Genomic DNA, 27,413 nt, shown 5'->3' with positions numbered 1-27,413 from the left:
CAGCCAGTAATGAACTGTAAAAATAGGAGAGAAATAAAAAGCCAAGGTTTTAGTGCAACTTTTATTGAAATTTAGATTTTATTTGTAAACCAGTGATTTCGTTCATACACTATATTGGTGTAATTGAAAGCTGTAACTTTGTCATTATAGCCAATGAATGGATTTTTTTACTGAACCAAAATATTTCTTATATTAATGATAACCAATAATTTATGAAAGACTAAAGCATTTCAATGTGTTTGATGCAAGATTATGAAAATAACGTTTCCAAGAAACTTCAAGTTTCATGGTTCTGTCTTCATTTGAACAATTTTTGAGTGCATTAGTTCTGCTTGGGAACATTTAGACGCTGCTTTATGCTATACTGTGAAATAATTTTCTTAAATCTTATAGTTTTGGTGTAAGGATATATAGTTATGGTACCTAAATAAATACTTACTATCAGGAGGTTGCTCAGTTATTTTGGCTTCATCAGGGGTCATGATCTCTTTAAATTCATTAGTCAAGTGGTCAAGTGATATGTCTTATTTAACATTACATGTATTCATTAGTGCAATTTCAGCATTTTAATCATTGGAACACAGCCACTCAGTAACAGTGAAATGTAACAGCCTTTCTGCCACCAACAGTCATTAATTATTCATCGTAACAACGGAGGCAGCGTTGCTCTCTGTGTCTGTCAGACATTAAAAGGGAATCGCAGCACAACTACGAAACGTATTACTTTAGTGAAATGAATAAAAGACGACATGGTGAGATGGGTGTTTATATCTACATTATTGATGAACAAAAACCTAACGTGACAACACACACCCAGTTATAAAAAAATATTATGTTCCAAGCCACATTCATTGGATTCATTCATGTGAAAAAATATGAATACACCAAAAAGTATTCAGTTCTTCTTCTAAAAATCTCCACATGTCGATATCAAATCTTGGATATGATCGTTAGTGGGAAGAATTTTTCTTCACGCAGTTGTTTTTAATTACTTCCCTTTGTAGGTTGTTTTCTGTGGAATGGCTGGTTCATATATTCAAATCTGTTATAAATCACAGTCTCATTGGATATCCTCCAAATTAAAATACCAGGTAACCATTGGAAGAAAGACTGCAGACACAAAGAAGAGGAGTCTTAAAAAGAGCTGTTTTCTTGGCAAAGCAAATCCTGTTCTATGTATTTTTAGAGCCATCTCATACCATTTGTGCTGAAAGGTCAGACGAATAAGTTAAATGCAAAGACAAGATAAAAGCAGGGCAGTGAACATCCTGCAAAATGCCGTTATGCCACAAAAAAGTCAGAAATAAATGGATTTGTTGGTAAATGGGAGGAATGATTTTGATGACACAGTTTTCTTTCCAAATAGTCTAATCTGACTATATTAGACTGTAAATGTTTTCCCATTAGACAACCACTTAGCTTCAGATTTGGGCATTTCCTTTGTTTAAGAAGAAGATGATACATTTTAGACTTTAGATAAATTTCTTAATCATAAGAGAAATTCAGTCTTCCAAAATGCAGAAATGAGCATTCCTGGAAATAATTTTCCTGCATGGCACTTTAAAAGTTTATCTTTGCATATTTAGCAAATACAAAGCATTGCAAAAGTATTGACTCCCACCCCTTCGTTTTTCTACACTTTGTCTCCAGGCAACCATATTTATTAGTTTGTTTTATTGGGATTTGCATTGTAGACCCAAAGTTTTACCTTTTTACCCTGAAACTTCCAACCGGAGCCACATTTGAATGGGTTGGCTCAAATGAATTAGCTCGAATGTCCCAGTTAAAGTTTAGACCTAAATTTAATTGGGAATCTGTGACAAAACTGTGAATCCTCCGGATATTTTCTTTTTCTTCATTTTATTTGTCATTGAGTTGATTTCCTTGGAGTTAACTCCACAAGTACCTGTTTCACATTAATTTTTGATTTATATAAGTGCAATTAGTCTCTATTACGCCTTTTTAGTTTGAAAACGTTCGAATATAATTTTCTCAGAAACCTTCCACTACTTGCCTTCGTAGAGAGGTTGTTTGCTACAGTACGGACTGCTTGGCCTGCCAAGGGCAAACCTTTCCATCTCCCTCCCTTCTAAAGGAGATAATGATTCTCTTTTTCTTGGAATAGGATTGCATTTTCTCTCTCTCTCTCTCTTGTCCTCCGTCCCTCTCTCACCTTTACCTTTACATCTACCCAGCCTACCTGCACCCTCCCCCCAGCCGTCCACTGCTGGCACTCCCTCCGCAGCAACTATGCTCTATCGCTCCGTCGCAGCGCAAGGCGAGGGATGAGAGACAAATCAAAAACGCCTTATTTCCCCCTCAGCCCCTCTCACCATGCCAGATTGAATTTGAGGCTTTTCATCTTCTTTCTCATCTTTGTCCCTCCCTGCCTCCCTTGGCGTCCACTCAGAATTACCTGGAACCACAACAGCTTGATGACGTTATATCGCTTATTCATGCAGTGGGAGACAGTCGGCAGGTCTTTGCTTTGGTTTTTTTCGACTCACTTAAAGTTCTCCGCTTCTGTCATTTAGGTCCAGAAATGGTCAGTTTCAACATCTGTCCGGTTTATCCTGTCTCGGTTTACCATTTCTTTTAGAAATCCATATGTATAAAAATCTCTGGATTAGTTTTGTTAGCTTCATGCACAACAATTAAAAACCATAAGTGAACATGTCTTTTTAAACTCCTCCTTGCATTTCTATGACATTTCTCTTGATTTCTTGTCAAATATGCCATACAAAAACCAGGAATTAAGTTTGTTGCATAGAAAAATGTATAAATGTGCAACATAAAAGTGGTATAATTGAGATCTGATCACCAAATAAGCCTCGGGGCACTGAGTTTTTTTTAATTTTTTTATTTTTTTTTTATTGTGCACCTTTATCATGATCGTTGATTCTACATGAGGTCAGATGTTGCATGAAGTCTCAATCTGAGGGAAATCTACAGTCTTTTTGACTGTCTTCAGTTTTCTGACACAACTGTTGCCTTCTCACTAAGCTGTGTACTAATGGTCCTTTAGCCAATTCCAGCCATGTGCATGTCTATAGTTTTTTTCCTTTGGATTGACCAATGCTGGAGATGTTGTTTCACACAATATAGTGCAAATAAATAATTTAAAAATCGTTCAATCTGATTTTCCTGATTCATCTGCATTATATTATTGACATCCTTTTTTTGATAACCAGTTCAAGCACTGTTGTTTGGATATTCCAGCATGTTTATGAAATAAAGGTTAACTTTTCAAGGTGCTGGTACAAACAAATATACATTTACACATGTTCCATTTTAAAAAATTATACTACATTTTGTCCATTCAAAAATATGTGTTACTAGTTCAAAAAAAAATCTTAAATTCTCTTTTCTCAAATGCTTTTACCCTTCAGGAGTTTGTAGTCATTTAATCCCCAATTGAAATTTCAAGGCGCCCATCCTACACAGTTCTTTGTAAGACTAAAGCCTCTGATTGCGGAATCAGTTTTAGACTTTTATAACCAAGACGGTCTAATGTGAAAATCAGAACTGACAGACACATTCGCATTGGCTGCTGATTAGACTACACAGCCCACACTGGGCAGTAGGAGTAATGAGAATAAAAGTGGATGCTAAAATCAGTCATGTTTTACATTTAGTTTTGTGTTCATATAAGAGCTCTAATTTGTTTACTCATTATATACCGGCACCAATAATTAAAAGTCTGGAAATAGAAAATGGCGCCGCTTCGTGTGCGATGGAAAGCGAGCGTAGATTTGGTTCTGGGTCGCTGAATGAGGGCGCCGAAGCACAGCGCACCTGGCTGCTGCTACCAGAGAAAAATGACTCCCATCTCCCACCCTTCCTCCCTTCACCCCACCTTTTCATTTTCAATTATGGGTTGGAATATGAATCGTTAATAGGGTGATAATTGTGCTAGCATATTTGCTGTCACCCACCATTAGCTCAGATTAATTAGCCCATTTACTTTAGTTTAAGAAAGTGTCTGGCTGAGGAATGGGAGCAATGATGGAAGGCGAATAAGAGAGAGAATGGATTCACCACAATCTGTTCCATATCACTTGTGCCATCTTTTTTCTGCCTTCATTTCATTGTTCATTTCGGTTTCTTCTCTCTTTGCAACTTTTACATTCTTTTTCTGATATACTTGAGATTGTGCTCATCTTCCCCGGTCTTACAGACATATTTATTTTGTTCTCTGATTTTTTTGTGATACTTTTAGAGTAAATACAGTCCAATTTGAGCAGTTATTTCTGGCAACATGAGTCAGTGTTATCACTTATGCAACTGACTTTGGTTTTTGAAATGTATACTCTTAGTAGACATAACCAAAATTATATGAACTTGAATTTCTATAAGTGAATCAGTGTGTCTGCAAGTTCATCGGATAAACTGATGAAGGAAGGAACTAAGGTACACGTGAACAAAAGATGGAAAACATGAACAAACAAGACCGATAAAGGAAGAAGCAAATGGATGAACAAACAACATATCTGCTCAAGCTGTTGTCTACCAAAGTGTTGTCTAAATGGAATAATATTTGAAGCTTTCCATTTTCTTTTATGTAGAGTCTTGAGAAGGTACCTAGTTGTACATTTAGAAACAACTTTTCACAAAACTCTGCCAATTATTTTGTTGGGAGTTTAAAAAAAATGTGATACAGTCCAAAGGTTTGCTGGTTATTGTCAGTTGGAGCGAATATTTCCAATTACAGGAAATCATTTGATTCAATGTTGGTTTGAAAGTGTTGCTTAATGGATCTCTAATCGCTCCCTCCACCTTGGACTAAGTCACACGTGTGCAGCAGTGGAGTGACTTGGCCATGTCAGGAGCTGCATATCTCTCTGCAGGCAGTGGGAAATGAGGTCTAATCGCAGGGATATTAAAGTCACAATAGACTGCTCCTGCTATTAAGGCCTGTCAGCCCTGGGCCCCTCTCTCACCTTGATATCTCTCCGTCTCTGAATATTTATATGCTTACATCAGGAGCTCCTTACACAGTGCAGTGTGTGCATGTTTCTTTGTGTGTGTGTGCTGCTATGTCAAGCGAGAAAATTCCTCATTGCTGTAGCCACTCAAGCTCTCTGAATATGTTTATGTGGTTGTGTGTTGCTCCGTCTGCGCTTACACGGTCTGCCTTCCTGTCCTCCGATCCTCAGGTGCAGCGGGGGCGAGGCTGCTCGCGGGTCAAAGCAAACCTGACGCCATGGATGTGGATGAGGAAGAAAACATGAGTGAGTCCATCTTGATTTTTCTCATTTGTTTATCCATCTTTTTTTTTTACCTTTACTTTCCTTCCTTCCTTTCTGTCTGCCTGCTTGTTTATTCTTCTCTTTTTAAGTGTTGCGTAATCAGTGTGATCTTTTGTCTGTATTCTACCTTTTTGAAAATACATTTGTAAGTATTTGTCTAATGGCCAAAATAATTGAAAAATAAAGTTTTTAAATATATGCTGGAAAATGAAAATAAAATTGTGTTTGGAGAAACTTGCTTATTTAGATCTGAGTGAGAATATTGTTATTGTAGCAATAGAGTATGTTCAAAGTTGAGGTTTTACATGATATATTCTATTTCTTACCAGGTTCTAAAAGTATCTAAATCTATCCTTAAGTGTACAATAACCATTTTCATAGTAACTTGAAGTAAATGAATGCTGTGTGACTCATCACAACTACAACTGTTTTATTTTATTTAATACGTAACTCTAACATCAGCAATTTCTAGATTATTATCATTATTCTAGATCGACTAAATCAACTCATTAACTTCTAGTTGCCCCGGTTTTGAGGCTGAAAAATAAAACCAAATAATCAACTCTCTACCATACTGAACAATAATGCCCCTGTCACATAAGTTCCAATAAATAATAAAAATAAAATAAAATACGCTACCACAGCTATGTACTGCTTCTGCCTCAGTGAAATGCACCATGTTATGTATTTAGCATTGTAGAATTTATACAGCTAATGAAATCTTCCAATAAATGTCCAACAAAAACTGTTTTTTTTAATGTGCAACACTGTGCAAAAGCTTTGTCTGCACTGTGAAAGATCAACTCCCCTCAGCTGTTTGAAACTGAGGGAAGTTTCAAACAGCTGAGTTTCTTATTGTGCATTCAAATATTGTTCCAAGATGGTAAGTTGATCCTTAATTATGAGAATAAAAAAATGGTTACATCAGTGGGAAAATAGATGACCCGTTGCAAAGCCCTACCACTTTTTAATCTTTTTTTTAGTTTAGAGATGAACTAAACTGGTGCTAATCTGTCTTTTAATGACAGTGCATTGCATCTGTTGGGCATTGCATTTTTATTTGCAATGCCCACAACAAACACATTTAACGTTAGCTGTAGTCACAACAATACCCTAGCTAAGTCTGATTGTAATGTCATACTTTCTATCTTCACTTTGTAGAATGGTACGTTGTGTTGTGAAATAAGCAGCTACAAAATTGTCTTTGCTGCCTTTCAAAGGCTCTGAAGCCTGGTTCTTACATTTTTACTGCCAGATATACATAAAAGATGTATCTGAAGATAAAACACAGCGCTCGCTCACACAATCCTGTTTCTTTAATACCAAGGGGACATGAGGGGAAGAAAAGAAAGAAAGTTTTAGCTTTCATGTGACAACCCGGGGAGCTCTTGAGCTCTTTTATCTAGTGAAATGAATCAAAACAAAACCACAACAAGAAAGTTACACCTAAAATTAAGTCATGACAGTTTCACTCAGTTAATTCGGAAGGGATATTTTAAATATTTTCTCTCCATTATAATTAACATTGTGTATAAATGCTGATTACACAAATTCCAGCATGACAGTGACAACTGCTTGCCTGTGCCAAAGTTTAATGCATGGCTCTTGTTTTATGAATTTTTTACCCCATTTATGTCTGATCCAGTTTGTGATTTTTCACTATTACTGGCTATTAAGATTCTCATTGTTACAATAAGCAAAATTATTAAATGTTTTATTTGTGGGTAAGAGGTATGTAACTGAATAATTTTATGTATAATTATAGCAGAAAAAGAAGCTCTAGATTGTTCTGTGTGTCATTTCTTCACTGTATTTGTGCAGCATGCAGGAGATTTCTTAATGTATGTTTATTGGTTTTATTGACGATTAACACCTCATAGATACAAATGGTACAGATGTTGCCATAATTAGCTAAACCTCAAATTTAACATTTGGCATGATTAAATACTCTGTATTTCAAGGGTCCAGGTCCCAGCATCATTCTGATTGGTGCAGGATTGTCCGGGTATTTTTTTTGGTTTTATGGGGTTTTTCCACCAAAACCATTCGCGAGCTAAACCAGCACTGGCTCTTAACTGGTCCTATAACAGGGAACTGTTTTGGTTTCAACAAATTTGTTATTTTAAAATAACAACTAATTTTGTTATTTGTCATTCTGTCTCTCCTAATACCTGTTATACTAACACATATCTGATCCATGTGTTCGTATGACAAGTCTGAATCAGACCATCACTACACCATAAATATATTTTCTGTAGAATTGAAGAAATACTATTAGCTATTTGTGTAAAAGTTAACTCTGACAAACCAACAAAAATTACCTTGTGAAATTTATTGAGTCAAATAACCACATTTCATATCAGAATATTTGCAGATCATAGTAATTTATTTTTGACTTATCCTAGATTTAAATAGGTACAACGAGTCTCTCTGATGACAATAATAATAATTAAATAATATGCAAGATCTAGTTCAGGTTTAGCTTTCAAACTGTTTTGGTGGCAAAAACCTTCACTTTGCGCATTTGTTTTCAAGTTCATTTGCAATGCAACAATACCAATGCTGTAAATGCATGACTTTATAAAAAGTGCATGTTTTCAGGTCATAAACTGAATGAGTTGCAGTTTGTGATCTCAGAATCAAATTTTTGTTGTTTTTTTCCTGACTCAGGACATGTCAGTGGCAGTGTGCAGTTGGTAATGGCATGTCGAGACATTTTGTCAACACTCTGCTCTCTGACAGCTCCAAGGGGGGGGGATCTCAGAGGCGCAGGGTCTTATGAATGGCACTTCATTAGAAAACTTTTTTTTGTTTGTTTTGTTTCTTCAGACTTTCCTCATCTTAAATACGGGAGTCTTTGTTTTCCAAAATAAAATCATGTAAATGGTGTAAACTGCATTTTAACCTCCACCGTGTCACCAGTTGAGACTTTAGGATCCTGCAGTAGGTGGAGTCTTCTCCTTCTGCCTCTTTGATGTGCTCTCCTGTTTGCCTGGTCCTCAGCTTCCTCCCCCTGCACTACTTTCCCTGCACTCCCTCAACCCAACCTACAATCCCACTCATGCACACTGCGGCCTCTCTTTCTCTTGAGTACCGCAAGGAGTAACCTATCAAGCCTTTGCTGAAGGATGTTATAAATGAAAATTTTTCCCAACATTCCATCCACTTTGCTAACTAGAATCAGTGATATGTGTTCCCCTTAGCTCAGTATATAATTGGTTTTGGTTTTTCTTCAGAAACGTTAACGATTTAAGATAAACGGGGTGAAAAGAAACCCTTTTGGTCTGTTTTTTGTGTGTGTCTGTTGTTTGTTTGCATGGTATTCTCAAGTCCCTGTCACTGTGCAATGTCTAGTGTCTTCAATGTCTACAACATATTTTTATTTTATTCTAATTTTAGTCATTTTGAACATGAAGTTTAGTTAGTATAACTTTAAATGCAAAGATAGCAAAGTAAAATGTTTGCAGAGGTACTTGCTAGAGCATTAACTGTCATTCTGTAGAAACAGATGTTTTTGTATTTGTATTCCTTTTGAAATAGGTTTAGAAATTCAAGCCTAACTATATCTTATCTTGTTATAAAGGAACACAAATCATTGGTTCAGTTCCAAAGAGTGATAAAGGAATCTATAAATTTTGCATTTACAAGATCCTGCAACGAAGGCGTTGTAAGTTACTCTTTCTGGGCACCGCAGGTTCAAGCAGCACAGACGTTAAGGAAAATCGAAACCTGGACAACGTGTCCTGCAAAGACGGGATGGGAGTCGGTGATCAGCTCCCCAATGGAAGCGGCAATGGCAGTCGAAAGCGCCCCTTAGAGGAGGGCAACAATGGCCACACGCATTCCAAGTTTCGAGCCAAGAAGCGCAAGAAAACACCTGGACCGGTGCTGCCCAAGAATGCTCTGATGCAGTTGAATGAGATCAAACCTGGTCTCCAGTACAAACTGCTGTCTCAGACTGGGCCGGTCCATGCACCAGTGTTTGTCATGACTGTGGAGGTTAATGGGCAAATGTTTGAGGGAATGGGTCCAACCAAGAAGAAAGCTAAACTGAACGCAGCTGAGAAAGCGCTGCGTTCCTTTGTTCAGTTTCCCAATGCGTCTGAGGCTCACCTGGCCATGGGCCGTACACTGACAGTGAATACAGACTTTACATCAGATCAAGCGGACTTCCCCGACATGCTCTTCAATGGCTTTGAGACACCAGCTGCTCCTGAGGAATCCTTCTATCTGAGCTCCAACGGTACAAACTCACTAGGGGAGTATCCGTTACCCACACCACCTGGCAGCAACCTTGTCCAGGCGCCGTTGCCCTCTCCATCTGCATTCAGCTCACCTTCCACTGGCAAAAACCCGGTCATGATCCTAAATGAGCTCAGGCCAGGCCTCAAATATGACTTTGTCTCAGAAAGTGGTGAGAGTCACGCCAAGAATTTTGTGATGTCAGTAACTGTGGACTCAGAGACGTTTGAAGGCTCAGGGCGCAACAAAAAGCTGGCTAAAGCCCGGGCAGCACAGGCCGCCCTCTCTGCTCTCTTCAACATGCAGCTAGACCAGACACCGTCCAGGCAACCCATACCAAGAGAGGGGTTGCAACTTCACCTTCCACAGGTAAGACATTTTATTCATTTTAGATTTCTCTGGTGTCAAAGAAATACAAAGAACCTAGATTGTAATTAGTTAATCCTCTAACTTCAAGAAATGTGTCCCTCTTAAGCAGAAGTGAGATGTGTCAGTAAATAGGGCTTTAGAAGACACTGTTGAATGAGTCGTATTTTAAGTAGAACACAATCATCCTAATAGACTGACTAAAATAGTTATTTTAATAATTGAATTGAATTTCCAGGTCTTTGCTCGTTTTTACCTCATAAAAGCATGCCTCTGTATAGTTATAGTTGAGTCTGTTTGATTATTTCTTTTGAAATTTCTAAAACCCACATGCAACATCCAACATGTGATGCACAACATAAGACCCAGGGATCTCATAAGAAAACAACACCAAACGTAATTTTCTCTTTTCAGCATCTCTCACCAACTTCTATTGCACTTCACACACGTGTTCTATAATTTTATTCACTTCAGCCAACATTACGGCTCTCTGGGCTCCAAACCTGGAGAAAAGTGTAACTAAACGTTCACCATCTTGGACTATGATAAAGCTGAGGATATTAAATCTGTCTTGCGGTAGCTCGATGATGGAAACAGCAACGTCTAAATGTTAAAGTCACTCAGTGTTCATGTGTTCAGCCGATAGTAAGGGCACAGCTTAGTGCCGGTCTGTAGCACAAATGTGCAAAGTTATATAACAATGAGAGGTGTCAAAGACGGGCACAGCTGACATTGATATTAACAGAAATGAGTATATAAGCTTATAAGATATCATCAGTTATTTTCTGACTGCATATTCCTGTACATGTGTCTATCTGGTGAGGTGCAGATGATCTTAGATGTATAGTTATGGAAAAAAACTAAGTGGACTCTTAGTGCTTCCATGGTCCTTAAGGGAAAATGGATGTCACCAGCTGCTAATCACAGTCCTTTTGTTGATTGATAGTCAGCATTGTGACCACCTTTATAATAGCAGAAGTCTTAACACAATGCCAACTTATACATTAGCAATGACCTTGGCGAAGCAATTGAAGCTGCCAATCAATCTGGTTCTGCTTGTAAGGTGTCAGAGTGACATAAGTCCACCGTTCTGCAGGGAAAACGATTATTCACGAATGGAAATCATTTCAGAAAGCTTGTGTTGCCAGCAGTGAATGTAACAGCAAATTCACCTCAGAGTCAGACAATGCAGCTCCTCGTTAAAATGGAAATAAAGTCCAAGAGCTTCATCTATTAGTCTAAATTGAAGCTGGAATGTCTGTAATTAATTACAAATCCAGTGTAATGAATGATTGCATTACACTGGATTTATTTGTTAGGCAATTACAGGTACAAAATAGATCTGTTTGTCTTGTAAAGTGCTTTATAAATCGGCACTTTATAAATAAATTGGCTACAATTTATTTAGACTGCATAAGTATGGCTTGTCAAGAGAATTTCAGGACCAAAATCATTTAGACACACAAGACCAATGAAGAAATGTTTAAAGTAGTAATGGTAATGATTAGAATTTTTAATGGCACGGTCTGTAATCTCATTTTAATCGAAAAATATCAATAGAAAAATAAGCAGCATTTTTAACTCAAAATACCTTTCTGCTTTTAAACTATTTATTGAATAAGTATATTTAGCTCAACAACAGTGAGCAATTTCTCATCCATCTCAGTTCTTTCCTGATATCGCTTGTGCATCAGATTTATGGACGTTACATATAAAGGCTCCAACTAGAACATTTGTTTGTTAAAAAATGCGATTAAGTGTTGAGATTTCAAAACTTTAAAATCTATGTAATTTATTTATTTAAATTGACACAACAAAGGTTTAAAGTAAAGCTAATAGAAGCACATTAACACCTCATACAAGCATCAGACATGTTGGGAGAGGAGTTTTTTTTAACAGATTCTGGACTTGGTCAACTTTCAGGCATTGAGTCGACCAAGAAGTACTCTGTACACCAAAGTATTCTAAAGTCAAAGTTGAGGCTGTTTGTTTGGCCCAAATTGAATCGTCAACAGGACATTGATCCCAAACTTCACAGAATCTACAGCTGTATATGAATGAGTCTCTGCAGACCTTAATAAACCAAAGCAACATCCTAAAGAAGAGTGGTAACACCAACAAGACTTACAGAAAGTCATTGCTACAGAAGCTCATTCTTCTTGGTGTTGAATCAGAATTTGCCCATATTTTCCCCCTTGATTATGTTGATGGTAAGATTTGACTGCAGTAAGTTCTGATAGAAGTGAAACACGCCTCAAAGGAATATATTCTTCTGAAGCGAACATTGTACTTTGGTTTACAAAGAGCAAAACTCAACTCATCTGCCCTTCACACTGTACTAATCTATAAAGCTGTCATTGAAGTCTCATTCACACAGGTTATCAGAGAGGTGAAGTTAATTGTCTTAGATGAGAGCCAGTGTGAGAAGAGAGATAACTCAGGCAGCAAAGCTAATCAGCCTGACACATAGTCAACAGGCCTTTCTTCTCTCTTTGTTCACCCTCTCATCTTCTCCTGAAGCCCATTTCAGTTATGACACTCCCAGTAATTTCTCATATTAATTTGTTTTGCATGATATTCAATTTCAGCTCTACTTTTCTATCTTGTATGAAACTTATGGGAGAAAATTAGGTGGCAGAATTTATCTTAAATTTCTTATTTGATTGTAATTAGAATTTACAATCAAAATTCTAATTACAATTAGAATGTTGTAATTCTAATTATAATATTCTTATTGTTGTTTGTGTCTTATTGTATACACAAAAATACATTGAAATGTATTGTATGAGAGAAAGCGTAAAAAAAGAGGTAAAGAAAATAATATTTTTTTACGGCCATGAAGAATAAAAGTCCTTGGCGATGAAAACCGAAGTCATCTGGCTCTGTCTCTGAAGTAGCAGGGAAGTAATATAAGACTGATTTCTTTAATTTGTGATCAACCAGCCGTCATCTCTCCTTTTAGTTGTCGTCATTTTCCATCACATTAGCAGTGGTTAAAGACCCAGCACGAGGAACGGGCTGTCCAAAAGTTAAAGATGTGTGAAGTTCATTTTAGGTTTCCTCAAATGTTCAGCTGGAGATTAAAGCTCTGGATAGCAGATGAGCACTTTGCTCCCAACTGAGGTCCACGTTTGCTTGTTTGTTTTTTTTTTTGCTCTGATTTGTTGTCAGAAGGGAGATGCTAAACTAAAACTGTCATTCCAAACTTCAACAGCATTGCTTAAAAGATTGTTATGTTTACCTCAGAGGGAGCCAGCCCAGTTTCACTTGTTGCTGTTTTAACGCTTTGACTCGTTTGATGCCAGATGCGAGCACAGTGACAGGTAGATAGCGCTCCAGAGGCGGATAGCATCAGCCATGCTCTGTAAGCTGACATATCTGAGGCGAGGGTTTTGTGTTTGTGCGGTTTTGTGCATGTCCTCCCGCACGCTTGTCTGTGTCTGCAGGTTCTGGCTGACGCCGTCTCTCGCCTGGTGGTGGATAAGTTCAGTGAGCTGACAGACAACTTCACCTCTCCTCATGCACGAAGAAAAGTCCTGGCAGGAGTCGTCATGACAACAGGTAATATAGGAGGAGGAGACCCGGTGATGCCTTCTGTTAATACAAAAAAGGCTTCGGTCATTTAAAAGTATTATTTGGAAGGGTAATTAAAACAGAGAGAAATAAGTGCTTTAGGATCCTAGATGCATCTTCTCAATATTCTGTTTGGCAGTTTTAGCAGACATCGTTCTGCCTCGTATAACTACATACCTTTGGATGAATCTAGACATCTGATCATAACTATTCCCTGCAGGAATTTCTAGTAGTAAACCAGGGCTGCTGCTAGAGCTGGTCTTCAACCAGATCTTTATAAAAAGTTAAGAATCAAATTGATATCAAGAAAGATGTTTTATTCTTCTACCTTTGTATTCTAAATATCTATTATATGTATTATGCCTTTTATAAAGGCAGCATTTATCTCTTCTCTTCTGAACACACACATCCTTTATTTCCAGTTTATCTAGTAACCATCCTGTTTGGGATTTGTGAAGTGTGATGATACATCCAGCTGATCTGAAGAGATGATGATAGGTTTGATATTAAAGTCTTTGAGTAAAGAATTCATATTCTTAGTTTATACAAAAAATGTTTCACAAATTTTGCTTTAAAGAATTTGCAACTTTGCGAGTTAGTTTATATTATGGCCTCTATGCATATTTCATTTAACTAATGCTGCCTATCATCAAACAGCAGCATACTTGCAATAGCGCAAGTATGCTGCTGAATAGCGCAGTTTCATTGACTCATAATTTCAAATATATTGATATTTATTGGTTCTCCAGTGATAAAAACAGTTCAAAAAATAATATTTGTAAAGAGCAGAATTAACGATTCACAAAACAGTTTTCTAGAACATCAAATACTGGGAATGTCTGAAGTATTTGCGCCTCTATTAATGTGCTCCCATTCAGTGTGATGCGTATAAACTGAGAATAATAGAGCAGAGTTCACAGTGTTCTGCTGTGTCATTACCAGGTAAATTACTTTTCTGCGAAGTAAAAATCTTGTTTTAAAAACTGGAACTTTTTAAGGCTTACTTCTAGACCAGTGACTGACATGTGCCTATTCTGAAGTTTATTGGTGCTGGCAAAGCATCTGCCCTTCAGGAGACAGATTTGTGTGTGTATGTGTGTGTTTCTGAATGTGCTGCTGAAGATAACTGGAACAAAGCAAACTGACTGCAAACTACTAGTATTCTCCATTATTGACACTTATTTAAGTGGCCTGCCTCTCCTACTACCTTAGCAACTACATTTTAGACTCCCAACCCAGAAAAGGAATTAGACCAGAGGATACTTACTTATACTTATCTACCAACCCTGAATATAAGTATCTGGTTTATTTACTTTGGATCAACATTATCTGCTTTTTCTTATTTTGCTCTTTTCATTTGTTTGTTATTTTGTTTCTATCTCCTTTTAATTCCTGTAAAGAACTTTGTATTGTCTTGTTGCTGAAAATGTGCAATATAAATAAAATTACCTTTACCTTTTACCTCTCCTTCACAGCAGTCTGCCTCTTCTTAGTTAAGGAGCAGCATTTTTAGTGTGTGGACACATATGATTCACCCGGGTGTGTCTGTGTTATCGCCCCCTCCCAACAGGGACTGATGTGAAGGAAGCACAGGTCATCTGTGTCTCCACAGGAACCAAGTGCATCAACGGTGAGTACATGAGTGACCGCGGCCTGGCACTAAACGACTGCCATGCAGAGATAATCGCCCGACGCTCACTCATCAGGTACCTCTACACCCAGCTGGAGTTCTACCTCAGGTTAGTGGACGAAGACGTCCTTTGTTCAGTCTCGTAAGGTGCAGCTGTACATTTCTACAAATGTTCTGTATCCCGATTGCATTTTTATGACTTAGATAAAATGTGACAAACATTCGTTTTTTGCTATTGGTTTGTGATTGTAGCAACATAAAAGAAGACCATCACAAGTCCATATTTATGCCATGTGACAAAGGAGGCTACAGGTTACAGGACAACGTTCAGTTTCACCTCTACATCAGCACCTCGCCCTGCGGAGACGCCAGGATTTTCTCTCCGCATGAAGCCGGAGTGGAAGGTGTGAAACCAGCCGGCTCTATCTCCACATCTCTTCCTCAGCTCTGAGGACATGTTTTTAATTTCTTCCCATCTTTACTCAGAATTCAGCTCCAACTACTCATTGGTTTTATTTAATTAAATGTAGAGTTATGCTTTGCTTTATTTGAATGTTAGTGCAGCATCCAAAATATGCTTCACAGATGCATTTAAACAAGGCGCTGGTAATTAGAGCGTTTAGTCATTCTATGTCGTCCTCCATCAGTCTTTGTCCTCCCCAGCCCAACCACTCTGTCTGTCTGATTAACCTCCCTCATACTCTTGTCAGGCTGCTTTCCATTGCACATGGCAGACTGAATAGAAAACAGCCACATTCAATTAGTCAGTGAATAGATGGGCGCCTGCTGGTGGAACATCAGAAAACTTTGACAACATAATGCGGACGACATTTTTTCGGCTTTCTTCTTTTGGAGACACTGGTTTTGTCAGTAAACAAGCCAATTTACTGGTGCGAGGGATTTTTTTGTAAAATGCTGCTCAAAATGCAACACAATTGCAATGATGTCCAAATAATTACACCACTGGCAGTAAGGTCGTAGGCTAATTCGACTATGTTAAATCAAAAAATGATAAAGACATCGCCAAAGTGTTCAATCTGTCAGCTATACTTGTAAACATGTTAAATGTGTTCCCCTTGTATAGAAGCTAAAGAGGCAGATACAGAAACCTCTAAAAATGTTTCACAGTTACTGTTTCAGGACATAATTAGAAAATCAAGATTAAGAAAAAAATGCAGATGTTATTTTTTTTCTTTAAATACATTGTCTTGTTTCTGTGTACGACAGAATGCAGTTTAGCATTGTCTTCCCTTAAATAAAATTAAATATACATCCAGGTACTGATGCAAAAAAATGCAAGAACCAAGTAAGAAATATAAACTGAATGAAAATGTTTGTGTTCGCTACATAGAGGACTAGATTGTAGATGGAAGCTAGCAGATGCCTGGTGCTTGTCATTGTGTCTGAATGCTGTGATACTTGGCAGTCATGCAAATATATGTATGACTGCAAAGAAAATGAAATTTGATGATTTTATATTTTTTTGGTTGTTTTCATGTAACCATAGGCATAGCTACAATTGCATATTCAGGGGCAAAAAAATAAATATAAGAAAGAAAGAGTACATTTCTGCCAAAACAACTTAATCTCAGAAACTTTCTAGAAAAAAACAAGGACATTTTTAAGTTCAGAAAATTTAATTTTTTCTAGAAAATTCTGCAGTTGATCTCAAACTATTTTTTTGTAGCAGATTTTTGACTTTTCTTGTTTTTTTTTTGTTACCTAGAAAAAAATAATTCGGAAATTTACACGTGAATGGCTCTTATGTGCCATTATGCGTTCCATATATACTGCATGCATGTATATTTTCTGATTAACTATTTAAGCTATTTAATATCTAACACTAAATTATTTTACTTCATCCACTGTCTATATTGTATCATGCTAGCTCGGCATTTGTCTGTCTGAGTTTGTTATTTTTTTTATATGAATTTCTGCCTTATGTGTGATGATTTTCTTGCTCAGATCAGGGAGATCGGCATCCGAACCGCAAAGCAAGAGGCCAGCTCAGGACCAAAATAGAGTCAGGGGAGGGCACCATTCCCGTACGCTCCAGTAACACCATCCAGACCTGGGACGGCGTGCTTCAAGGAGAGAGGTTGCTCACCATGTCCTGCAGTGACAAGATCGCAAGGTAATTTGGTTCAAGTACAGTACAAAATACAGAACTTTAAAGTGTTAAATAGGTTGAATTCTCTTTGTTTCTGCAGCATGTTTAGCAGTCATGTTACTGTATTACATTGGAACGAGCAAGACTAATTCCACCTTTTACTGCCACTGTTGTTTGTCGGTAGATAAATGGTTTACAGAATAGCAAAAGTTTCCAGCTTTTGCCATCAGATGTCACCAAATACTGCATGATGCATTTCGGCTTACAGTCTTATTTTTGAGAATATTCAAAAAGCTCCTAAAAGTTACGTTTTTGACAACAACAGCATTAAAACATTTACTTGCTCATTTATTTGCATTCAATTGTGTGGAACATAATATTTTGTAATTAGATAAACCCAGAAACTTCATGCCTGATTTCCCTTCAGCCACATTTCTCTGGACTCTCATGTTTTATTTGCTGCCAGTATAATTTTCTGCAAAGTGATATATCCCCCCTCTGTAGATGCACTTCATCATTTCAAGTCCATGTTTTTTTTTTTCTTCTGGATGTCGTGAGGAGCTTGGTGAATTGATGAATCCTTTGTCCCTGGAAGAATTTTTTTCTTGGCTGATCATAGCGTCTTTAGTCTCTGTCCATGTTCAAGGCAACACTTTGATGAATGGTGAAACTTCTCCATGACTGATCATGAGAATGCTCCACCTCCTCTCGCCTGGATGAAACTCTGCCTGAGCGCACAGTAACTGAATGCTGCTTGTGTAATTCATGTGGGATGCTGCATAAATACCGTTTATAGCTTAGTGTTTCAGGACTGACACAAATTGTTTTTGCTGTTTTCTGTGTTTCTTTGCAATTTACAGAAGGCCACAGAGTATCAAATGCTCAGAAATAGCGTCATATCATAGATTGATTTCAGTGTTAACAGATTAATTAAATATTAATTTGATTGATATGAATAATCTATTTGACTTCAAAGTTCATCTGGATCAGCCAAAAAATAATAATTATATAGAACTGAGAATTCATTGCCAAACCCAAGAACAGCAAATATAATGTGTAATGTATCCAGGCTATTTTGAGTCTTAGCAACTATTATTAAACTACATAAGATCCTTTCTTATGTAGTTTTTGGGAACTTTGCAAACCTTTTTTTGTTTTTTATGTGAGCAATTTGAAAGAAGTGTAGTTCATTATTGTCTATTAAGTAACGTTATATATTGAGTAGCTGCTGGAAATAGTTGCTGTAAAACAAAATTATGACGAGTTTGAGTAGAAAAGGAGTTAATATTTTCAATTGAAGAGTTTTGCAGTCCTACACTCCAAAGTTTAGGCTACAATTTAGTTTTTTTATTTATTTACGATAATTGTACATATAGTGCTTAAATTGCTGACATAAAATCTGAATTTTCAAGTGTCATTTTCAATCTCTCTCAATATCAAAAACACGGCGCTACCCGCATTAAAACAAGTTCTTAAGATTTTACTTACTGAATCTCTGTGTTCTGATTTATGTTTTTATTATGTTTAAAACCTGAGCAGTTTCTCTTTGTTACTTTTTCTCTGTTTTGTGTGTGTGTGTGTGTGTTTAGTCTCCCTGCATGGAGTCATAAAGCGTTATTTTCTGCAGGAAAAAACACAAAGCAGAAATACAGTGAGGTTTGACAGGAACAAAATTGAATGCCTCTGAAAACATAACTCCAATGAGCGTGCTTGCCTGTTTCTGCTTCTTTTTGTTCACCGCGTGTCCTTCAGAAGGTATTCAGGTGCATTTGTGTTGCCGTATTGTTGCGATAAAACAATGTGTGTGTGTGGCTGAGAATAATATGAAGCTGTTTGACTGTGCTGAATTTGTGTTTTACTGCCTGAAGCTATAAAAGCCTGAGATTTCATTTCTCCTTCCCTCCAGTTTTACACTCACCTCCTCAGACACATTTGCACCAAGAATATTGTGTTGTGGAACAATGGAGCCTTTTGTGCAGCATAACATCCATTGCATGTTTTATATGCCAATGTTTCTTACTTGAAATTGAACACAGGTGTTACATGTCAAATTAGTAATTTTTTGTACGTAATTCTATAACTGGAGATGTTATTAGGTACACTTATGCAATTGCTTGTTTACACTAATAGTGAATCAGTCAATCGCTAAGCAACATATACATGCTTTTTACCATTCTAGCAAAATGAAGATAATTAGCTTACGAAACATCATAAAAAGGAAATATAAAACATAAAAGTCTGATTTCAAACTTGAACTCTAAAGTTTAATATCCATTTTTTAATTACTGACTAATAACCCAGAGAAGCTCAAACAGCTTTGCAGCTTATTATTCACAAGAAATTATTGTCCAACTATTACAAGAGTTATAAGTCATTAAATAAAGGAATTTAATGACTCGGATACATTGGAAATATCATTTGTGTTAAAAAAAAAAAAGCTGTAATTTTATAAACAACTACAGCTGATATTTATACGTGGACTGCCAAGCTATGGAATGATTTGTTTTGGATAAATCTTGGAATGTTGAGATTCTAAATTTGTGTGAATTTGATTCTAGTTGTATTCATCTTAATAATCACATAGTTCAATCAACCCAGAAGGTAACTCAATTTCAATTCAGTTCAATTTATTTATAAGCAACAATTCACATCAGATATAATCTCGAGACACTTAAAAAAAAATGAAACAAGTCCTTACAGTTCAGCCACAAATACATTTCAATTCATTCTAAACAATGAAGCAGGTTCACAATCACTCTTGAAAGGAAAAGAGTTTCACCACATAAAACATCGGCTTTTAGAATACACCCTTTAAAAACAAATTGCTGTGTGGTTTCTGTGTTTCCAACATGGTTTCAGATTCTGTCTTGCATGTTTTTCCCTCTCCAGGTGGAATGTGGTGGGCATCCAGGGCTCTTTAATGAGCTACTTCACCGAGCCCATCTACTTCTCCAGTATCATCCTCGGCAGCCTTTACCACGCCGACCACCTCTCCAGGGCCATGTACCAGCGCATTGCAGATATCGAGGACCTGCCCCAGCAGTTCACCCTCAACAGGCCTCTGCTCAGCGGTAAGAGCCCTCACTGTAGTGAAATAGATGATAAAATAAGGAAAGACCCGCAGGTAATCTGAGATTTTTTTTTCCTCCCTTAAATTCCCAGCCGTATTGCGTGGTCACGTTCACAATTTCAAAAGACAAAAACCCAACCGTGTGAGGTCACGTTTTTAAACCTTGATAATCCAACACCAGCTCTCCAAATATCAAGCAGAAAGATTTTAATTCTGGGTGGTAAACACATTTCTTGACCTCCGAGGTCAGTCGTAGAGGAAAGGAGGACAGGAGGAGCTTTCCTGCTTTGTTTGATCTGAGCTGACATTTATCTTTCTGCTGTGGAAATTGAATAGCTTTAACATTTTGTATAAATTTTCAGCAGTGGCTTGACCTTTTCAAAAGCCTTTTGTTTTTCTTTTACTTTCCTTTTTTCTGTTTTTAATTTAGTACTCTGTTTTTGTTCTTCTGCCTGTCATTGTTTCTTTGTAAAACAGCTAAAATATATCATTAGAATATTAAAGAAGTCATTCTGATTACATCAAGCAGAATGAACTCGCTAAGATTATTTGGCTGGATTGTGGACAACTTTTTTTTGCTTAATGGATGGATGGATGGATGGATGGACGGACGGACGGACGGACGGATGGATGGATGGAGAGTTTGATTAAATGGTTGTTCTGGTTGTGTGTTTGTTCACTTGATTGACTGGCTGATTGGTCAAGTGTTATATGTGTGTTGCCTAACTGTTGTAACCAGTTTAACCTTTTGTTCAAACAATAAAAAAAGTTAAACTGGTTGTAGTAGATCTACAAAAAACTCTCTTCATACCTCAAAACAGGCACCAAAATAAATCCCAAAGAACTATTTTCAGTCCAAACTTCACTTCCTGAAGAGCCATTGTGTTTTCTTAAAAACAATCAAATTAAGGTTGGTCGTGTGGTAGGGGGAGTCTTACTGCTTCCTGGATTTTACTTGCCATTCACCGTGATCCTCTGCTCTTCCACTGTGGTTCCTCTCTAGAGGAGATAATAGTCCGGGGTTATTAACCTTTTCCGCTTTAGAGACTTTTTAGCGGTGAAGGGCTGTGGCCTTAGAGCAGTGAGGATTTCATCCGCTGTAAATCATTTTCTGCCACAAGTGCTGCCAAATGGAACCAAGGAGCTTAATGCACTTTCACACATACACGCACACACCAAAGCGAACAGGACACAGGGATTTATGGCATCCATATATCTCCCATTTATGTTTGAGACACAGTGGAGGCCAAAGCCCTGTCATGTTTTGGAAGAGTTCAGGCCTTGTCCTCAGAGCCTCCCTTCGAGGTAGATGACATCATTTCTCTCCACCATGTTAGAAAGCGTCACATAAAAAAGGTTAAAAAAAATGATGCTAAAAGAAATCAGAGCTGTTTGATAAGCTGCCTCTGTATCAGGACGCCTTCACGATTAAACATAGTAGGAGGTGATAGTGTTGAGCTGTTGAGGTGTACAAAACTTTTTGTAAGCCTACCAATTTTACGTAGGTATAAGCAACGCTGAGGCCAGACAGCCGGGCAAAGCGCCGAACTTCAGCGTGAACTGGACTGTCGGCGATCAGGCACTGGAGGTGATCAACGCCACCACGGGGAAGGACGATATGGGCCGGCCTTCCAGACTCTGCAAACACGCCCTCTATAGCCGCTGGGTGCGCCTGCACTCAAAGGTACAGAGAGCCGGAAACACAACTTATATTACAGTTCTTTGCAAAAAGACATTTTTGCTCTGATGCCCCTAATTTTGTCTCAGTATTTGTGTTTGTTCTGCAGAGGGTTCAAAGTTTGTTAGAGAACATTTTCAAACAAACAGCGTCATGAAGACCAAGCAACATAGCAAAGTTAATTTTTTTTTAAAAATGTCACAGATAAGTATCTTAAGTATTTGTTCAATCTATTATTACCTAGGAATCCAAGCTGAGCTTTAGGATGTTTGGTCAGCTGTTTGTATGCGCTGTACAATGGCTGCTGGAAAAGACAAGTGTTTAGTTGTTGGCTTACCATTTAGAAACCACTTGCTGCATTTTTTTTGGTTGTGCAGGAGGCTCTACTTCTGCTTTTCAAAGATGTAGAGTTGTATACCGTTTGAAGCCATTTTCAGATGTGACCGTAAGAATTGAGTTGGGGGCATGGCTAACGGCAACTCATCCTGAAAGGAGCTCAGAATAGGCAGACTAAAATCTCATTATATCAGAATGATTCTGTGCAAAAAATGAAATAAACATGTTTTGCTAAACACAGAGATCTATCCTGACATGCTCAAGGAAGCTTCATCCTAAATTCTACTTTCTGTTTCCATTTCCTCTTCCTCCCCAGCTGTCATCCATCCTGCGGATCAAAGTGTCCAAGCCCAGCTCATACCATGAGGCCAAGCAGGCGGCCATGGAATACCACTCTGCTAAAAAGGCCCTCATCAAGGCCTTCCACAAGGCCGGCCTGGGGGCCTGGGTCAAAAAGCCCATTGAGCAAGACCAGTTCACCCTCAGCTCCTGATTGAGTCCGGGGACCAAACGGAGAGGGGGGGTTTCCCAATGCACCAGCTCCTCCTGCCCTCCCTCCCTGACCCAGGCCGGAAAACTTATCGAGCCCCTCAGTAACATTTTATTTCCGTCCCCATGTGTCAGCTACACATGTGCACTTGTCACCTGTGTGGCTCCACAAACTCTCCATCGCTCATCATTCCTCAGAGGACCTCCGCCTCATCTTGTTTCTCATCTTTAATTTTTAAGCCTATAATTTTGGTTTTACTTGTTTTCTGTTTTTAAACTGGAACCATTGCTCTTTTTTTCAGTCACTTTGTTTTCAGGACAGAAATTTTCCTTATGCTGTAGGTGTGGAAAAGTGGCGATGATACAATTTTTGTCTCTTCACAAAATGAGTGTGGCCTTTGTAGGGGGTCATGTAGCACAGAAGAAAGATATTTTTGTTGTTGTTGTCACTGACTAATACCAATGTGTATGGACCTAAAGATAATTGCTCAAATTAAAAACGGTGATCTTTAATTTAATGATTCATAAATCCTCAAGATGTAAATCTAATTAAGAAAAGTTAAAATATTGTAGGTATAAGATATAATGTGTGTTTCTCTGATGAGTTCTTAGCCCCTTTTATTAAAGGTGAAAATGTTCTAAAACAATGTCGCCCTGTTTGATTGACTCATAATAAAACAAATTCAGGACAGGTGTGACTGCAGCATAGCACACTTTATAATTTTTTTTTTCTCATTCATTTACTCATTCATTTGTCCTCAAAGGTATTTCCCATTGCTGTCACTTCATACTTGAATATCCGGTTGGGTCATGTTGGAGTCCTCCCCCTCACCTGGGTCCCGGGACGAAGCTTTAGGAGGCGCTGCACGTTCTATTTTTGTCCTTGGTTTACTTGGTTTCCTTTTTGAGTCCATGGCTTTGCATGGAAACTGAACTGAGAGGCTTGCCGAGCAGAAAACAAGCGACGGGGAACTCTATGCGTCAATGATTTTTGAATGAATGCCAGCAACTTTCTCCACAGGCAGCTTTGAATCTTTGTCTCTATTTTCTAAATTTCATGTGATTGATTGAATGATTTTTGGGGGGCTTCAAAAGAAGAAGGTTTTTTGTTTGTTTGTTTGTTTACTTTCTGTGTTCCCTTATCAAAAAATGATTAATGGGGATGAAACTACTGAGAGAACAGTGACAGTACAACAAACTTCTCAGACCTTGTATTTACACCACAGAGACCCCTGACAGCTGTCAGATCAGATAATAGTAGATGTCCTGTAGCACACATATGGTACAGTATATGAAGCTAGATTCAAGATATGCCACATTAAGCCCATCTGTGGTGGCTGTGATGCAAACATGCAATCTCCACAACGTTGTCCTTGGAAGCACCTTCACAGACCGTGCATGAACAGACTCAGAAGCTGTATGCTGAAACCTGATGCCAGTAGTGTCCAACCAAATGTACAGTTTTCCAGTTTGATGTTAAGCCTCCTGTATTAACGCCTCTCTGTGTATTAACTCCTATTCACCGTGAGTCAATACTCTCCCATGTTTTAAACTGGTCAAAGAAGACTCATTTCTAAGAAACTTCAGTCAATTCCTGTAGGATAAAAAAAAAAACACAGTTTGAGTGTAAAATTTGTGTGTGCTCAGGTGTCTTTCAGCATACTCAGTTAAATTTTCACCAAAGATGTAGATTTTCACGTGTTTTCCCCCCAGTGTTAATAACACCTGTTTTTTAATGGCTTGCCATTATTCCGCCATCATCCCTTTACTGGCAGTTTTTTTTTTTTTTGTACTTGTGTTTTCTGCAAAAAAAAAAGAAGTATATTCAATATTGGGCAGAGAAGTCGGGCTTTTTTAGTGCAAATGTAGCTGTCAGCGCCCACCATGCATTTTGTGACCTGCAATCATAACTGTTGCAATATTCTTGTTCTGTGCATATAAGGAACAACAAATGTGGCAAATTCTCCCTCTGTGGAAACCTTTTGGATCTCCTTTGTCAGTAGAAATGTGAAGATCTTATTGTTCCTATACGTAAGTTTATGAATCACTGACTACAGCCAATGTGCAGCATGGCACCAACACTTCCAGAGTCGACATGATTCATTCGCATTGTAGCAAGACAGACACAGCAGGAAGGAAAAAAAAGCAGCACTGTTACATTTCTCCTCCACCAGCTGGCACTCGTGATGTCATCGAAGGTTGTCCAATCCTCCTTGTTTTGATTTAATTTTCTAAACCATCATTAGAAAATCAAAGCTGTGTTCAAAATGCTCACTCATTTTGTATACTGTATGTGTACAAAAAAACTGAATGGTGCAGGTGAAGCCAGCTTTTTTGTGTTGCAACACTAAATTCTGCTTCGATATGTTTGTTTGCAGGTATATTGCATAAGCAAGCACCAGCAGCATTGATCACATTATAAATAAATGTTTTTTGTTTTTGGTTGAAAACCTTTTAATAACATAATTCATCATCTTAAAAGTTGCACTAAGTCTTATGTTACCATTTTTATTTTCTGTGAAGTCAGGAAAGTCACAAAAATCAACCACAGACAATAAGTGTCAGTATGCAAACATCAGCATTAGTGTGCTTACTTTATTATCATTCTTGGTCAGTCAAGGCATTACATTTTGTTTCATGTACATTATTTCTACTGTTTGGTAATGTTTTATATGTTGCTTTATTTTTAAGGAAATCCCTGGTGGATGGTAGCTGCCCTGCATGGTAGTGATAGCATGCTAACATTAGCATTACCGTGCTGAATTGACTGAAGCAGAAATACAGTAGAGCTGATGTAGATTCTCTATTTACACTGAATGACATTGAATTGAATTTGCAGTTGACCACAGTTGATGCTGTGTTAGCGTGCGGGAAATATTAGAAAGTCATGAAAATTTGAAGATGCTTTTGTTACTAAACTCTTTGCAGTGGTTAAAAACTGGAAACACTGAGTTCAACATGAACTATTTGTGTAAAGAGAGTGTACTACCTCTTTGCAATACTTTTGCTAAGCCATATGAGAGTTTTCTTGTTCACCGTACAGTGGATGTTAGCTTGCTAAATTAATTTCTTTGTCTATTCAGGTTTTTCGGGGGGTTTTAAAAAGTCAGTGTACCACCTCAACACTACCTTTTTGAATCATCTGAGAACTTCTGAGTGCACTATTAATGGTAGATTTAGAGTCATTGTTATCTGCTTTCAAAGGCACTAGAATCCTAATGTTAGCATTAGCTTGCTCTGTTAGCTCAGGCTTAATTTAATCATGGTCTAATTTGATGACACCATGTAGCACCTCTGTAGACTATCTACTGTACCAGGCAGTTGCCTTTTAGTACACTACCTACATTGTGGCTAGAAAGCTAATAATTAGCTGAAGATGTTAGAATGCTAATGTTAGCCTTAATGGACTTTGTCAGCTCCGGCTGTAGGGCATAGTGGTTTTCTTTAACAATGCAGTGAACTGTATAGTCAAGTCAAGAGTAGAAATTATGCACAGGAGATGAAAATGACCATCGTGTACTACTGAAGAATAAGTGAACAATTTGAACACAGCTTTGAAGTTAGCTTTATATTAAAAATGAAGAACAGTCTGATTGAGTGATCCCCTACAATTTAGCCCTAACTCCAATCCTAGCCAGTAGGCCTACTCCATATGCAAAGTGTGACAGATGTTTCTCTTCCTCTGTGTTTCTCCCAGTCCGTTCTGTTAACGTTTTGATTTTTACAAAGCTGTCTGAGGGTTTTTCTTTTTCGTATATGCCCCGTTAAGATTGCCTGCTTTTAGAGTTTAGTTATTTTTTTGACTGCACTAAAGATGTCAACTGATGATGTCATGATTTAAAAAGAAAAATACAAAAGAAGAAAAAAAGTCTCCATTTATGGTTCGGATGGATTCTACTACTGGAGCAAGAACTGAACTGCTTCTGCTTAACCCCCTCGTGAATCCCTGAAGACGGTCAGTGCAACCCTTCCCCCTTCTTGGTGGGGTTATGTTATTTTGGTTCTGTTCAGTGAGCCCACATTTGGAGGCTTTTGCTCTTTCTGGGTCCAGTTGTCCAATGTGTGAAATCCTCCACCAACTCAAACCACGACCTTGCATGTTCTACCAACACTGAAGCTGCACCTAGCATGATGACAAACTTTTAAGGACGATGTAGAAAAAACAGATATAGATAGTTATATGAAATCAAGAAAAAAAAGAATAAAGAAGTTCTTAGTTTACTTTTGATTTTTGGGTCAAGTTTATTTCTGATTATGTCTTTGACTCTTCTTTCTGTGTGTCTATAAAATGATAATATAAACAATTAACAATTCTCAACTTAATGGTCAAGGTGGAATTAGTTTCATCACTTCTACACCTCATTTGGTCCCAGTTTGCCTTCCTGTAGATTCAGTTCTGATCATCAAAAGGTTACAAGAGTTAAACAGAACATTAAGATGCTAAAAAAAAACAACAATCAAAATCAGGTACAGAATACTTTTCTTCATTAAGAATGAAAATCATAACACTCAGCAATGTCAGCACTGAAGCCTAAGCATCGCTAGACCAGATTATCCTGACATCCATCTTACACAAGTCAGTCCTTCCCCGGGTCGATTCTGTTCCTAATGAACTACGTTGAAGCTCCTAGTTCACAAAAATGACAGGAACCAACAAAAACCTTTCTGAA

The 27,413-nt window shown here is 37.8% G+C and overlaps 1 protein-coding gene across 4 annotated transcripts in view; it reads left to right on the top strand.

The window, feature by feature from the left end:
• The window catches only part of adarb1b (adenosine deaminase RNA specific B1b), a 119,193-nt gene extending 92,222 nt beyond the window's left edge, over positions 1-26,971 (top strand). For all 4 annotated transcript variants that reach the window (XM_055052980.1, XM_055052978.1, XM_055052979.1 and 1 more), the window contains 9 exons: positions 5,157-5,231; positions 8,944-9,860; positions 13,304-13,418; positions 15,001-15,169; positions 15,313-15,464; positions 17,026-17,194; positions 20,060-20,241; positions 21,746-21,924; positions 22,571-26,971. In XM_055052980.1, coding sequence (XP_054908955.1) covers positions 5,204-5,231; positions 8,944-9,860; positions 13,304-13,418; positions 15,001-15,169; positions 15,313-15,464; positions 17,026-17,194; positions 20,060-20,241; positions 21,746-21,924; positions 22,571-22,747 — 2,088 coding nt within the window. In that variant the 5' untranslated portion in view covers positions 5,157-5,203 and the 3' untranslated portion in view covers positions 22,748-26,971. The remainder of the gene's footprint in view (positions 1-5,156; positions 5,232-8,943; positions 9,861-13,303; positions 13,419-15,000; positions 15,170-15,312; positions 15,465-17,025; positions 17,195-20,059; positions 20,242-21,745; positions 21,925-22,570) is intronic.
• Positions 26,972-27,413: the final 442 nt, after the last annotated feature.

This window comes from Poeciliopsis prolifica, unplaced genomic scaffold (assembly GCF_027474105.1).
Source record: "Poeciliopsis prolifica strain line A6 unplaced genomic scaffold, Auburn_PproV2 SCAFFOLD036, whole genome shotgun sequence".
Taxonomy (NCBI): domain Eukaryota; kingdom Metazoa; phylum Chordata; class Actinopteri; order Cyprinodontiformes; family Poeciliidae; genus Poeciliopsis; species Poeciliopsis prolifica.
Note: the sequence above shows the minus strand (reverse complement) of the source record. Positions and strands in the feature narration are given on the sequence as shown.